Here is a 16,665-nt window from a genome sequence, read left to right on the forward strand (position 1 = left end):
TTGAAACCTAAGTCTACCTGATTGCGCCTGAATTCCTACTGCCAGGAAAGGAGTCAGGAGAGGATCCATGGAAGTTTGGGATTATGTGAGGAGCTGAAAATAAAGGAGGAGGCAACTGAAGTAGGAAGTGCAGGATTTAAAGGCAAAACTTGGCTTGGGGTCAGAGAGTGAACTTCAGGATGAAGGTAAGGGAGAGAAATCACCTTCAAAATCTTTGTGTGGGCTGTCTCAGGACAGAATTGCCTAGGAAATGTGAAATGTATCCGCCTGTCTGTTAAAATAGCCTCAGTAGATGTAAAATCAAAAATAGCCTGTTAAATCTGTTCAAAGTAAAAGCTGTTTTTTTTAAACATCCATAGCAGTTTAAAATTATCATGAAAATGACTCCCCAGCTGAGAAACAGCATGTGTCTGTTGTTAGCACAAACAATTCGTCAACACACATTGGTCGTTAGGCTGTTCGCAAACTCACAGTTCTTTCTTCTATGCTCCTGTGCTCTCTACCTGAGGTACTGAAAATAGAAACCTGCCATTTCAAAGGAATAAAAAATGCCATCCATACTATCTTGGAAGCAGGACACAGCTGGCTTCCTCATATGTACTTACTATCTCTGCTGCTGCTCTCAGGGACTCAGTAGAGTTTAGTGTCATGTGGTAACTACAGCAACTGGAAAGGATTACTGTATTGCTGAATGATACATACATGTGGACAAAACCACCCAATTGTTCTCTCTCTCACACTGTGCTCTTCTGGCAAACCAGCCCTTCAGTACCACTCTTTGCTACAGCTCAGTCTCAGGGTTAGAAAGGAACGTTGCAAAGGCGTCTAGAAGCATCCTCTGCCCAAAGCAATGCAGAGAGTCCCCCTTGGCCCCCACTTCCCATGTAACTCCCAATTCACCAGATCTCACATTTGATTTGGATTACACCCATGCGGAGAGCATCAAGTCTCAAACGGAGGACCCAAGGGGCTCCGCAAAAAGGTCACCAGATGCCATCTTAAAGGTCTGCCAGCCTTGGCAGCAATTCAATGCCACCAATTTCCAACTGTGCACCATCTAACCGGCCCCAGACGCTCTGGAGAAGACGGCCCATATTGTGCCAACGCAGTGAATGGGGATCTAATTTCAGTAAATGAAACCATGTTCTTATTTGGAAGTAATAACAGATAATCAACACAACCAGGGTGTTCTTTCTTTCTTCTTTTTTCTTTCTTTCTTTCTTTCCTTCTTTCTTTCTTTCTTTCTTTCTTTCTTTCTTTTTTTAAAGAGAACAACAAAATGAAAAATCAAATGGGACTGGGGAGGGAAGTGCACTGAAAATTGCACCAAACCCCATGGGGAAGCTGTAATGTAAAGCCAGTGCTAATGTAGCAAATGTTATTGTGAGGAAGTATAAGGGTTTTTTCTTTTATTTTTTTATGCCATGGAGCCATACCATGTATTACCAAAGAAATTTAGTCTTCAGAAAAATTTAAAAGTACATGAACTCCTAAACCTATGCCTGAATCATTTCTTTATCATTGTAATTATAGGAGCTAACATGTTTAAATGTGTCAGCTATCATATCCAAGTGTACATAAATTCTTCCATGTTATCTTAATAATCCTGAAAATAGGTACTATTATCACCATTGTACAGAAGAGGAAACGGATGATCAGGGAGGTTCAGTAAATTGCCCAAGGTCACCTTGCTCGTAAGTCCAGATCTAGGACTCAAATCCAGGTCTGTACAGCTCCAAAGCATATCCTGCTTCTTTAACATTACTCCTCAATTTCACACCCATAATATACAAACTGTCTATCTTAAACAACAGAATTTTGATTCTCTTTTAAAATATTAGTAAAAAATAAAATATATAAAGGCATCTAGTCCATCTTCCCACATAGGCCTAAAGTCCCCTTACAGACCACCTAAGAGGACGTCCTTCAGCTTTGGTTTGTAAACTTTTCAAGGACAAGGAATTCAGTACATTCCCCAAATATCCCATTTCTTTCTTTGTAACACTGAGTCAAATTTTGATATCAATGAAAATAACCCAAGTTTATTTTTCATGGTATTTGCACTATAGAACAAAAATGATTTCCCAAATTAGGGTCATTTTGGCTGCAAAATTAGCAACCAATTCAACAGCAAATGTTCTCAGGTATGATGTACTTTTAATTTACAGAAAATGATATCCCAATAGACCGACTCTTTCTTCATTTGTATGCAGTGCTACAGCATTAGATAAGTTTACACCATGGGTGTTTTCTTCTGACTTGTCTTTTATGCATTACTGCCTTCTTAGTTGAGGTTGTAGGGGGCATCCAATCCACTCTTGGTCTTCTGACTCTGTTGTCTTCAAATTTACAAAAATAGGTGATAACTGAAAAATAAAATATGTAAAAAGAAATAGGGGACCCTAGAGGAGTTTCCAACCAAATATGCTTAAGTAGGATAGAAATGACTCCATGAAGGAATCGACATGTAAAATAGCAGTTGAAAGAAAAAATTAGCGATGCAAAAATATGCCAGATGGGGGGAAGGGCTTGTTCTTGGAGAAAATGACAGTGATCCTAACCGTTGAATCTCAGACCACCTGAGGGGGGTTATAATCATGCAGGGTGCTGGATTCTACAACAGACAGTTGGCTCACTCTGAAATTATTAAATCAGAATTAAACAGGACAAGAAAACTTGCATTCTTAGCAAACATCTCAAATGATTCTTGTGCACACTAAAGTTTGAGGAACCACATCATACAGAATGAAAAAAGAACGTCTTTTCCATAATTATACGAAATTTACTCATAATTTAAGGCAGGTAGTGGTTCAAGACATGGACTTTATGTCCCATAATACTGATTTTTGAATCCTAGCTCCAAACATAGCTTGTTGTGTGACTTTTGGCAACTTACTTTTCATCTCTGATTTTTAGTATCTCATCTGTGAGAATAGAGAAATAATACTTATCAATATAAGATGTACAAAATATTTAGCACTGAGCCTGGTACTCAATCAGCCCTTGACTAATTCTACATTAGTCATAAGTTAAAGTGCCATCTCCTATATCAGCACCTACCTATTACCCAGGTACAGAAGGATGGCTCTTTCCTTCGGACACCCAAAACTTTATTGATAGACAAAACTAAAATTCAAAAGATCAAAGTATTATAGAACATAAGAACTGAGGAAACGTTATATAAATAGTTAAAGAGATAGTTAATGTAATCTGACTACCTTCGTATTTAATGACAACAGTAAATACAAGTACTAGAAATCACCCACTTTGAAAAAAAAAAGCAGATTAGTTAGTATTAAAAATCTGCTCTGATAAAGCACAATTCTTAATTTTGGAGAAAATCCCCAAGCATTTCTTCATCACAATGTCTTCTGATGGATTATACCCCGGAGCTTTGCAGACAGTGCTGCTTTTAAATCTTTGAGCTAACCTTTATCAGCTTGAAATTTAATGTCCTTTGCACTTGCATTCTCTCCTGTTTTGCTTTTGCAAGTCTAAGCAAAATGATTGTGCAACTGCCTGGCCTCTTCACCAATTATCTCAGTGCTGTAAGGCAGTTTCTGGGCCAGGTCTTCTGTTCAGACTATGAGAAGATGGGGCACCAGCAGTTCTGTCTCTGGCCCATCCTCTGGATACATCCACAGAGTCTATGGAATGGGGAGCAATACTTATTGCTATGTTATTTTCTTTAATTAGGTTGAACTAAACCAGGGGTATAGTAAGAGATTGTGGATTTAAAAAGTGTACTAAGTGGAGGGGAGAGAGATAAATAGAGTGCAGGATTTTTTAGGGCAGTGAAACTATTCTGTATAGCACTGTAATGATGGATACATGTCATTACACATTTGTCTAAACCGATAGAATGTACAATGTCAAGAGTGAAGCTTAAGTTAAATTATGGATTTTGGATGATTGCATGGTTTCAATCTAGGTTCATCAATTGTAACACATGCACCACTCTGGTGGGGAATGTTGATAATGGGGGAAGCTGTGCATATGTAGTGGGGAGGGGTGTATGTGGTATCTCTATACCTTCCTCTTAATTTTGCTGTAAATGTAAAACTGCTCTAAAAAATCAAGTCCTAAAGAAGTGTACTATTTATAAATCTGTGCTTTCTAAAAATTATAAGTTGGTGAAGCATTATATTATCTCTTTATAGAAAATTTCCACATCCATACACAGGAACTTATGTTTGTTTTGCTTTTAAAACAAACTAGAATTATACAGTTTTGTAATCTTAAAAAGAATACTGTCAAAAATATAATGAGATATCTTTACACATCAATATTTATGTCTCTGTAAGAACATTTCATGCCAAAGTAAATGCACTTTTAAGGCTTTTGATAAGCATACCTAAAAGCTAGTAGCGTAAGAGTATTCTTTTCTATACCCTCGTCAACCGTATTTCCATTATAAAAACATTTCCAATTTGATTGGTTAAATGTAATATCTTATTGCTGTATAAATTTTTTTAATTACCACTCAGGTTGAGCCCCCGCCCCCCTCCACCAAGCCACACAACATATCTCATGCTCATTTTTATTTCTTCTGTGATTTGCCTATCTAGACCTATGGCCAATTTTTGAAATTGAGCTGCTTGTCTTTTCCCTACTGATTTATAAGAGCTCTTTATACATTAAGAGGATTAATTTTTTACTGTCATATATATATTGTCAATAGTGTTTTGCTTTTACCTTTTATTTTTGTTATATGTTTTGAAATATAGAATTTCAAATGGTAAAGTATTAACTTTCACCTCATAGTCTCAATATTTAGAATCAGTGGGCACCTATTTTTTGTAACGTTGATTTGGCATTCATTCATATAATGCTATATTCTCTTACTTAAAATTTTATGCCTCTATGTCTTGTACTAGAGGCATATGTCCAGAACAGTATCTCATGCTTCTTTATATGCCTCACAGTGCCTAGAATAATGATAAACCTATTGTAGAAGATTAATAAAGAAACATTTTAGTGCAGAGAAAAGGGCATAAGAGAGGTATACTTTTAGCATATTACTTCATCACTTTGAACTTGTGAAAATGGAGATAAATAGTGTGTGCTCTGATATTCTATTTTAAGAAGAGATTGCGTTGATGGACATTAAGGTATTCTGTAGATTATATCTCGAAAAAGCAAAAATAAGGTATTATGATCAGTTATTTCTTTAAAAAGATGAATAAGTAGGGTACTTGAATTTCTTAAACCACGAAGTTTATCCCGGTGTTATGTAGGAACTATAATGGGTCGTTGCTACCATGTCCTGACTGGATTGCCATAATGACTCCCTAAACGGGCTCTCTCTTTTTAATCATGCCTCTTTCAGTGTATCCTCCACACAGCGGCAAGAAACATCCTTTGCAATGCATAAATTCCACTGTGTTCTCCACTGCTCTCAATTCTATATAGAACATTGTATTCTACATAGAAAGAAACCCGAAATTCCTACCAAGGCCCACGCAGCCCAACATCTGAGCCCCGCTGGCTTCTCTGACCTCATTTCCTACCCCCTCTTCCCTTGTTCACTCTGCTCCACCCACATTGGCTTCCTCATCCTCATTAAACATGCCTCAGTAAACATAGGCATTCTTTTGTCTGTTCCCTCAGCCCAGGATGCTCTGTCCTTAGATAGCTGCATGGTTTACTCTCTTATAGATCTGTGGAGGTACCAGGATGCTGGTGATCACCTGTGGTGTCATTTGGTACAGGTGAACCTCCTGGGCAGGAAAGCAGCAGCTATTAATACATGGGTGCCCTGATCTTTGGCACTGTGCTCCCAGAAAGTGATGTTGTCCCACTTTTTATGAAGCAAGCATAAGGCAGCCTGTACTAAAAATTCTGCTTGCGTTCTAGGTAGTCATCTTGGGATCTGTTTGTAGCAGTTGCTAGGAAAGTCAGGTGACTGATATCTGGAAAACTGGGGGCCTATGGGAAGTCGCAGCCTCTTCTGAAGCAGCACAGAGAAGAAGGAGCTCCTAGTTTTACAGAGAGTTGGAATCTGGTGAGCCATGCCCATGGGTCAGTCTTAGCCCGCTCACTGCTAGCTAACCATGGATAATTCTCATTGGGTAATTCTGGCTCTTGTCTCCACATCGTATCAGTTTAAATGTGACTTACACAGAGAAGCCTTCTGGGAAGACGCCTTGTAACTTGATGTACCTTTATGCTCCTCCTTTAGCTTTCCTCATGGCACTATCCTCACGTGAGTGGTCATTGCTTATCGGTTTGTTGTGCGTCTACCATCACTACAATTCTAGGTACACTACTGTATCCCCAAGGCTTGGTCCTCCATAAGTGCTCAGTTAATGTTTGTGGAAAGAATGTTAATGGAATTCCATATACGCATTGATTCCTCCAGCTGTTAATGTTACTACTTTAAAAAAGTTCAAGAAAGTAAAAATTAATGTATTAATATGAAAAGCTTGGAGGGATTAAAAAATGACAAGCTATGGGCTCCAGGGAAGTCATGTGGAAAAATACCAGAACTTTATATTTCTTGGCTATAAATGTCAATGTAAATTATTACAAGTATTTGCTACTTTTTCCCATGAAACCTTGCAGTCAGCTTCCCCTGTGACTAACAATGCTGTACCAACATCGATGTAACTATGGAATAAAGTGCTTTGGGTCAATGATTCTTGGCATTAGAAGGCGCTATGGAGGCCAACTTTATTCACTGGAAGTATCTCTACTCACAGGAGCTCCTTGAAACGAACCCAATTCCTCTTTTAGTTCACAGCTCAATCCCAGGCCACATTTCAGACCCTGGATCTTCCATAACTCCACACCTTTGGTGTCTCAGGGTCCCTCCTAACATGTGGTATCCAGAGTGAAGCACAGTACGGCATAGGTGACATGTCCACTTCTGAGTACAGTGGGCCTTCTACATCCCTCTATCTGGATACTCGCAGCTAATGGTGAGCTCAAACACAAGTGTAAAGGGGAAATACTCCATTTTGTCCTCTACTCGACTCTCTATTACTACCACACAACTTCTGGTCACCCAAGGTATGGGTTTTTTCCCACACCAAGCAGTTCTTCATACCAGCGAGGTGTCCTACAATGCAATTCAGTTCTGACACTATCTACATGGAGTTAGTGCAGACCCCACAGGTTAAGGGCTCAGTCCCACAAGACTGCCCTACCCCCTTCAGATGTCAAATGCAAGCCCGGGTTGTTACCTGTGTTTCTGATAGATGGGCTATAAACCAGTGTTCCACTGACCCCTCTTCCAGTTTGGTTAATTTGCTAGAGTGACGCACACAACTCAGGAAAACTGTTTAATTACTGGAATACTGGTTTACTATAGAAGGGGCAGCCAGTTGGAAAGATGCATAGTGCAAAGTATGTGGGAAGGGGCATGGAACTTCCATGCCCTCTCTAGGCACATTACCCTCCCAGCACACAGAGGTACTGAGCAACCCGGTAGCTCTCAGAACCCTATACTTTTGGGCTTCTTATGTAGGCTTCATCACATAGTTATGATCAATTATTAATTCAATCTCCAGCCTCTCTCCCCTTCTGGGAGGATGGGGGATGAGGCTGAAAGTTCCAAGCTTTTAATCAAGGCCAGTTCTTTCTGGTGACCAGCCTCCATCCTGAAGCTACCTAGGAACCCACTAAGAATATCCTCATTAAAACAAAAGATACCCCATGACCCAGGAAATTCCAAGGAATTTAGGAGCTCTGTGTCAGAAACCAGGGTCAAAGACCAAATACTAGAACATAAAATGCTCCTAGTGCTCTTATCTCTTAGGAAATTGCAAGCGTTTTAGGAGCTTCATGCCAGGAACTAGGAGCAGAAACCAAGTAGAGCCCAAATATTTATTCATATAATCATTACACATATGCGTAACTAAAGACAGACTTTGCATGTATCTCTGTTGATTTCATCTTGTTAGTTTTAGCTCCTCTTCCTGCAAGGCTTCCCAGCATCCACTACCGACATGTTGATTGAAGTGATTTGTCTGTCTCCCTTCAGTTGTGAATTTAAAAATGTTGACTAAGAATAGGGTCACACACAAATCCTCTCCACCTCTCTACCACTCCAGCACGTAGTATTTACATCAACTGTTCAATCACTACCATGTTGGTGTGTCACCTATGTTATACTGCCCAGTCCAGAATTCTCTGCCTTGTTTCAAGACTTTATGAAGAGAAATGTGCCTACTGACTCACTGACATTAGCAAATAGTGTGCATCTTTATCATTCCCTTCATTTGGACTATAGTAACCTCATCAATAAAGGAAATGGGACCAGTTTGGCATAATCTGTTTTTAGTGAACATGTACCACCCTTAGTGACTACCACTTTGTGTTTTGTTTCCACAACTAACAGTTAATTCTTTGGCCTGCAATTTGCCAAGAATTGTCCAGAAGCCTCAAATTCTGAGGTATTGTTACCCACTTTTACCTCCTTTTAGAAAATGAGAATATTTTTCTCCTGTCACTTGGCATATCTTCTTGATGAGCTATCAAAGATGACTCATCAGGGTTCCATAGAAACATCTGCATGCTATGTTAGCAACATGGGTCTTTAGAGTTGAATTTAAAGCAACTAAGTATTGTCTTTCTTGATCTTTACTTTTCTTGGCATCCATTGTACTCTAATTCATTTATCAAGCTTTCAATATGCATAAGACTTTGTGTTCAGTATTAAGGGTACAGTGGTGCATATAGAGTTTATGGTGAAATGGGGGGAGACAGATATGTGTGGAAAATGGTGATAGAATGTCATAATCCCTAAGTGAGTGATGGGAGTCTACAGGGGGAGGGAGCAGGTGAATCTGGGGCTGGTGTCACCTGATTAGACTTGCATTTTAGAAAGATGACAATTGCCATACTTGATAATTGGTTTTCAGTGTAATGTTGCATAGGAGTCACCTGGGAATTGACTAAAATGCAGATTTTACATCAGTATGTCTAGAAAGAGGTCAAAGATTCTGCAGTTCTAACAAGGTCCCAAGAGAGGTTGATGGTGGTGGTCCATAGACTATATTTTGAGGAGCAAGGCTTTAACAAATGGATTAGAGAATGAGAAGATTAGAGGCAGGGAACTTGATTGGAAAATTCATGTAGTGATCCAGGAGGAAAATGAGGATGGCACAAACTAGGGGACTCTTGTTTCACTCTTTGAAGCCTATAGGTTGATCTCCTTTGTGACAAATATGTAACTGGGTAGGTATTGAGTATTTTCCTTTCATCTGTCAATAATTGTACAGGCTAAATTATGGAAAGAGAGAGGGAGCTCAATTCTAGTCTTTTAACTAACAATAAGTGGCCTCACTTTAAGCCACTCACTGAGACCTCAGTTGTCTCATCTCATCTGTAAAATGGAAGACTGGTTGTTAGGAGTTGAGTTGTGCCCAAATTCATACGTTGAAGTCCTAACTTCCATTACCTCCGAATGTGACCTTATTTGAAAATAGGGTGCCGGAAGATGTAATCAGTGAAGATGAGGTCATGCTAGAGTAGAATGGGCCCCTAATCCAATTGACTGGTTTCCTTATAAAAAGAGAAAATTGTACACATACACGTATACCACATATGCTATGTGAAGCTTAGAGTTATGCTGCCACAAGCCAAGGAAATACCAGAAGTAAGGAGAGACCTGGAACAGATAGATTGATCCTTACTGGGCACCTTCAGAGGGAGCGCAGCTCTACCAATACTTGATTTCAGACTGCTAGCCTCCAGAACTATAAGACAATACGTTTCTGTTGGTCTAAGCCACCCAGTTTGTGATACTTTGATACAGCAGCCCTAGCAAAGTAATACACTGATTTATACATTTAAGATCATTTTCTAGCAGACTATTCCATCTTTCCCACATGTCCTATAGGAAATCTGAACTAAATGTGGCCATATGGGAAGGAAGATTTCTGTTTTTCCATTTATTATTAATTTGTGATTTTTCTTTTTGATTCAGATTCTCCTTTTAGAGACTTCTTCCTTTTATGTGTTTTTTGGCTTATACTTATGTTTCTTATGTAGATTTTTTACTAATAGGCTCAACTGATTCAACCCAAAGAAAATACCCAGGGTATAGAGGTAGCATAATTAAAATGCTTCAGAGACAGATTTTGGGACATACATGACATGATAATGGTGGATCTGTCCTTACCTCAGCAATAAGAAGCCTTTTGAGAATTATTTATTTTTGAGCCACACAGGAATATTTTAGCAAAGCTTGTTAATGGTCCTATGTCATTCCAGCAAAAGTAACATCAAGCCCATAGAAAACAGAAACAACAAAACTGTCTTCATATAAAAAAAACCAAAAAAAAAAACCCAACACTTTTTTTTTCAGTTGTCATAGAAGAACAGAACTGTCTTTTATTTCACAATTAATGTAGCTGATTTAATATACTCTTTTATTTCCTGGATTCTGAAGTTTAATGAATAAAGAAGAAAAATAAAAGGCACCTTCTTATAAGACAAAGGGAATTTTTCCCTATTTAAAAGGATAAGGATCCTTCCCCTATCCACCCATTTAAGAACATAACATACTTCCCCCAAAATAAGACCTAGCTGGATCATCAGCTCTAATGCATCTTTTGGAGCAAAAATTAATATAAGATCAGGTCTTACATTAAAATAAGACCCAGTATAATATAATGTAATGTAATGTAATGTTAATGTAATGTAATGTAATGTAATGTAATGTAATGTAATAAATACCAGGTCTTATATTACTTTTTCTCCAAAAGATGCATTAGAGCTGATGATCTGGCTAGGTCTTATTTTCGGGGAAACACGGTAGTAGACACTGATACTCTTGGAAAAAGGAAAGGGTGTGGGATGAAACAAAACCTCAGAGAGGAATGGAATTAGTAGAGTAGTAATGTCACCTTTTGGGTAGGAGGAGAACTGAGCAGGGCTTCCAAACTGACCATATTTGCTTTTCTTGACAATGAATGGCATTTGAGAGGAGATCTTAAAATAATCTGTCTTTGTTTCCTTATCTACAAAACAAAGGTAACCTGCCTCCTAGGCATAGAATATAAAAGGGATGGAAACATTTCATAGAAAGAGATTTGATTTTTCCTTAAATGTCTTATGTGTGGAAAGATTTCCTTCAATAATAATAGCAGAACTATTTATTAAGCATGTTGAATACACTATTAGGCACTGGAAAGGTGATTTGCATTTTATGTTTCTCACTTGATCCTCACAACGACCCTACTAGATAGATATGTTTTATCCCCACTTGATAGAGGTAAAATATGAGGCCAGAGATGTTAATCAACTTTCTCAAGGTCAAAAAGGCCAGGAGGGCACACAGACAAGATTCAGACTCTCATCTCTCAGCTCTGTAAGGAACCCAAAAGCATGACTCATGTGCCGCAAAGCTCACTTCCTGTGCTATAGCAGACATTACTAATTGATTATAGCACTCACTTTGGAATCTGGTGGGGCTGACAATACAGATAGTGAGGAGGTAAAATTGATTTGCCCTTCTAAAGTCTGTACTCCATAACAGTAGTTCTGATGGTCTCATCTTCAGAGATCCTGATTCAATAGATCTTGGATTGGACTCCAAATCTTTATTTTAAAGGACTCTTCAGGTCATTCTAATGATAGCCAGATTTGGTATCCACTGCTTTCTGCACCTATGTTTAGTGAGGCCAGATCTTTTTTCTGTTTGTCTGTTTGTTTGATCTGTGGGTTTCTGAAGTTGAGGAAAGAGCTATGGAAAACATCTTAGGAAGAGAATGCAATTATTGACTAGCTACTATTCATGGAATGACTGCTAGATGAAAGGCAGGTCTAGTACCTTCTTTTTCTCTTGTGAACCACCACAACTCTGGAAGGAAGAGCTAGTCATACTCTTCTGTGGCAAGCATCTAGTGAAGTTTAGAGATATATGAGTTACCTCCCTCAAATGTGACTGTGATGAGTTTGGAAGGGAAGAAAAACTTCTTAGTTTTGCTCTGAGAAGCCCCCGCTTAGAGGAGTATTGAATAAAAAGAAGAGTAAATGATAATCTTACAATTTACTATTTATTATTAATCACACTCCTTTAATTCATAACAAATTGACTAACAAACTTTTCTCCCTCCCCCCCAAAAAAAAATAGATTACTACATGTGGTAGATTACAAATCTGATGAGGAGAAGCACCAATCCTCCATTAATATTTATAAATGTCTCAATGCTTATATTCCCCATCTATTTGGAAAATCAGCCCAAGTAATTAAGGAGCATGGGGAATTATAAAGATGAAAAATATCAGAAAAACAGTGCGCGTGAAAGTTATCAACACTATTTTACTTCAACAGTTATATTTTAATGACTTAATTTTCCATAGACTGCATTGTTAAAATGTAAATTTCTAGATTAAAAAAACCCCCACAAACAAACCCAAACTTCATTATCATCCAGGCAAAACAGATATTTTTTCAAACAGTAAACTTACGTCTTTGGCTTCTCCACAAGATACTGAAAGTATTTACTTCCGATGATTCTTACCACCATTTCAGGCATTGCATCTGATCCACGGGGAGTCTTCCACCCTGAAGACATGATTCTTCTCAAAACCCCTTCAAATCCTTGGGGGTGGAAAATAAGTAAATCTTTCCCTCTTGACCTTCCACTAGGCAACTGCAGCATCCTTGTCAATAATAACAACACTAAGAAGTGGACCAAGGGCTTTACCTGTGTTATGTTCCTTAGCACTCCCAATAAAGGCATGAGAAAAATAGTCTTAATTGCTATTATCATTCTTGTTTTACACTTGGGGGAACAGGCATAATGTAGTTATGTAACTGAATATCATATAACCAGTAATTAGCAAAGCTGGGACTCCCACCAAGAGGTCTGCACAACTGGTCTACTGAGCCTTTTGGCAACTCTACCTTCCTGACATCAGATGGCATTCTTGTGAGGCCAGAGTGTGAACCAAGACTTTAGTGGGTCATATGAAGATCTTCTATGCAGCTCTGAGGCTCAGTCTCCCCTTTTATGAAACCTGGGTAATTCCAGTTCTACTTACAGGGACTTAGGACGAGATAATGCATCTGAAGCAGCATCATACATAGGAAAGAGTGTTTTGTTGTTGTTGTTATGGCTGATCTGTTTTTGCGACAAGCCAATGAATCTGAAATTGAGATCCTGCACTAGATAAGCACTGGGTGTTTAAACAGATCTGGTGCCAAGGGATACTGAGAAGTTCTGTAAACTTGGCCCCAGGCTGACCACACTCCCTTTTAGAGCCTCTCAGAGACTGAAAGCCTTCAGAAAACATTCTGATCCAAATGCTTGCTTTACAGACTGGGAAACTGAGGCTCAGAGAGGGTGTGTTATTTGACCAAGGTCCCACAGTGAGTGAGAGTATTTCTGTTTCTAGTACTGGGGCCTGATAGCTACACCAGCGTTCTTCCCCAAACCCCAGCTTCACTTAGTGTTTGGTCAGTACTAGGACCTGCTCTATGAGGGTAACCCTCAGCAGCAGGACCTGCAACCTCTTTCAAGTTTCTGGAAACTTCGAGGACAAGAATTTAATGATGGCAGAGTCCTCTTTCTGCCCAGCAGCTGCGCCTCAGTCTTGAGCCCTTTCCCAGGAAAGAATAGAGGGGACCGTCTTACCTCTGAGGCTGCGTTTCTCCACGCAGGCAGCTCAGGTGTGCTCAGTTTGTGCTCTCCCCCAAGGAACCTGACGCCAGGCTCCCCTGCGGGGTTAGGCAGGGGATTGGAATCCAGGAGTCTGGCCAATCACAGGGCCAGACTCAAAGGTGGAGGCTGCCCCCGCCCAAATCGCTAAGGACGCTGAGGTCTGTTGCTGCTCAGGGACCTCGCGTTTCTATCCACCTGCAGGAGGCAGGGGACCTTCTCCACAGGTGCCCAGGGTGTGGCGGCTGACAGCCTTAGGTGTTCTCAAATCTGTGTTTTGGGTCTTTCTCAACGCCCTGTGAGCGTTTTTCTTAAAGCCCAGGTAGCTCACCTGCTGTGGTCACGCCTGTTCCTCTCTTTCCCTTAAGTATGTTTTCCTTTATGAGATTTCCACATAGTTGGGAATCCTACATTTGTCCGTTCAAATCCAGGCTCCTCCATTCTACTGCTTTGGATAAACCCCTTATTTTCCCTGAAGGAACTAGAGAGTCAGTTTCCTCATCTGTAAAACAGAGAAAAGTGATAACACAGGCCTAGAGGTAAGTTGGTGATGAAGTTAAATAAGAACATAAAAAATAATTTTGAGTGGTATCAATTTTTCAAATTCCTCATTTGAGCCAGATGACTATTATCTTATAAGTTAACAATTACCAGTAAAATAATTTTATGTTTATTTTAAAGATTAAGAAAACAAGCCTTGGGTTGTTGAGAAATTACCCAAGACACCACAGAAGCAATTGACAGAGCCAAGAATTGCATATAGACCTACATATTCCAAAATGCCAGGCACTTTTTACTGTGATAAAAACTTCAGCAACATGGGTAAAGGCACTGCTCTTTAAATTGAGTCCAAAGTGGTAGGCTTTTTTGTTTGTTTGTTTGTTTGTTTTTATCAGCAGTAGCTGCTGCTGATATCCATACCACCTGCTTCCTGCCCTCTACTTGTACCATGTTTTGTGATTTACTATGTCATCTCCTGGTACATGCAGCCAGAGATGCATGATTACAATCAGCTCCCGCTTAGGGCTCACTGTCTAGTGGGCAAGACACACAGGCACATTCTCTGATGTACAAAGTGCCATGAGCGTAGAGGAGAGGGGCCAGCTCCCTTCTCACCCCTCCAGCCCAGCCTTTGCATTGTCGCCAGATTAGAGCTTCCAAGGCTCAACTTGGATATTCCTCTCTTCTAGTTCAATATTTTAAAAGGCTCCTATCAGCCATGGAGATTGTCCATGGTTTCAAAATCTTCTGTGCCCTGATCTCAAGCTTGACGTCTAGCTTGAGCTCCCACTACCTCTCCCAGGCTTGCTATACTCCATTCAATCCAGTCTACTTACTGGCCTGAATCTGCCTTTCATTTTTCTGCCTCTGTGCCTTTGTTCACCCTGTTCCCTCTGCCTACAATACCCTTCCATTTCCTCATTGCGTCAGCCTGCTACCCATTCTTTTTTTAAAAAAAAACACAAAATATAGTTAACAAACAATATTATATTAGTTTCAAGCATACAGCATAATGATTCAAAATCTATATATCTTATGAAGTGATCAACATGACAGTTCTAGTAACCTTTTGTCACCACACAAAGTTATATTGTTTACTATATTCCCTATGCTGTACATTACATGTGGCTTGTTTATTTTATAGCTGGAAATTTGTACCTCTTAATCCTCTTCATGTTTTTGCGCATCCTCCCACCTCTATCCATTTGTTGAATTTCTTCTCAGATGCTCAAGAGTATGTGTCTGGCAATCACATATACCTTGGGTTCAAATCCTAGCTCTGCTAATTCAGTGTGATATTGGGCAAGTCATTTAACATCTCTGTGCCTTAGTTTCCTCTTCTATAAAATGAGGATGTCTTTTGGTGAAGATTCATTGAGTTATATGAGTAAGGCACTTAAAACAATACTTGACACGTAATGAGAAATATCAATGTTTGCCATCATCATTGTTATAATTATCTATAATATATGTATTATAATTATCAAGAAGCCAAACCAGATCCCAGCAGCTGAAAATGGTTTCTTCATTCTTTGTATAATTTGTGGTTTCTCTCTTATAAAATGTGTCTTTCTTTGCCTGATAGTATGACTGTTTGTTTGCATCAGTTGTCATGCCTTCTTAGACTATGCTTGTGGTAGGCTGTATAATGACTCCCGAGATATCCCCTTCCTAATCCCTGGAACCTATTAATGTTACCTTCTGTGGCAAAAGGGACTTTGCGGGTCTGATTAAATTAAAGATTTTAGGATGGGAAGATTATCCTGGATTATCCAGGTGGGTCCTAAATATAATCACGAATATCCTTAGAAGAGGGAAGCAGAGGGAGATTTGACTACAGAAGAGGAAGTAGGAGATGTGACCAAGGAAGCAAGAGGTTACAGTGATTTAAGGAATGGGTCCTGAGCCAAGGAATACAGGTGGCCTCCAGAAGCTAGAAAGGGCAAAGAAATGGACTGTCCTCTAGATCCCTGAGAAAGAACCAGACCCTGCTCATCCTTTGACTTTAGCCCAGGGAGGCTGATTTGGGGCATCTGGCCACCAAAACTGTAGGAGAATAAATTTGTGTTGTTATAAACTACCAAGTTTGTGATAATTTATCACAGTAGCCATAGGAAATTAATGCAATTAATTCTTCATAGAACTGAAGGATCCACTTCTTCATATCATAGATCGCACTGTTTGCTTTAAGAATACCAAAGAAAGTTCTTGTCAATGACCAGTACACAGATATTGAAGGAAAATAAACTCTTCCATCTATTGGGTTAGTAAACAGTGAGGATAAGGTGTTGAGGCTGTTGGTAGATATCTATATCAACACATATTGCCTTTTTTCAGTAGAAGAAGAGGAAGCCAGGTCCAAGCTGAAAATAGACCCAATGTGGGGAACTGCATAAGAGCAAAGAGCCTGGATCCATCTATGCCTGAAGGATACAGCTATGCCTGAAGTTAGATTTTAGGATTCCCAAACAAGAGGGATAAATTTCCCTTTCACTTAAGTTACTTTGAGATGGGTTTCATTAGTCAGGACTCTTTACCCAAAGAATCCTGG

At 39.4% G+C, this 16,665-nt stretch overlaps 1 protein-coding gene across 2 annotated transcripts in view; it reads right to left on the reverse strand.

The window, feature by feature from the left end:
* Positions 1-13,685, reverse strand: part of LG06H1orf87 (linkage group 06 C1orf87 homolog) — a 68,139-nt gene extending 54,454 nt beyond the window's left edge. The window contains exons 1-2 of one of the 2 annotated variants that reach the window (XM_074334801.1): positions 13,590-13,685; positions 12,421-12,553 (exon numbers count right to left, since the gene is read on the reverse strand). In XM_074334801.1, coding sequence (XP_074190902.1) covers positions 12,421-12,527 — 107 coding nt within the window. In that variant the 5' untranslated portion in view covers positions 12,528-12,553; positions 13,590-13,685. The remainder of the gene's footprint in view (positions 1-12,420; positions 12,554-13,589) is intronic. The other variant, XM_074334802.1, reaches the window with a different exon arrangement.
* Positions 13,686-16,665: the final 2,980 nt, after the last annotated feature.

The sequence above is a fragment of the Rhinolophus sinicus genome, linkage group LG06 (genome assembly GCF_036562045.2).
Source record: "Rhinolophus sinicus isolate RSC01 linkage group LG06, ASM3656204v1, whole genome shotgun sequence".
NCBI classification, from domain to species: domain Eukaryota; kingdom Metazoa; phylum Chordata; class Mammalia; order Chiroptera; family Rhinolophidae; genus Rhinolophus; species Rhinolophus sinicus.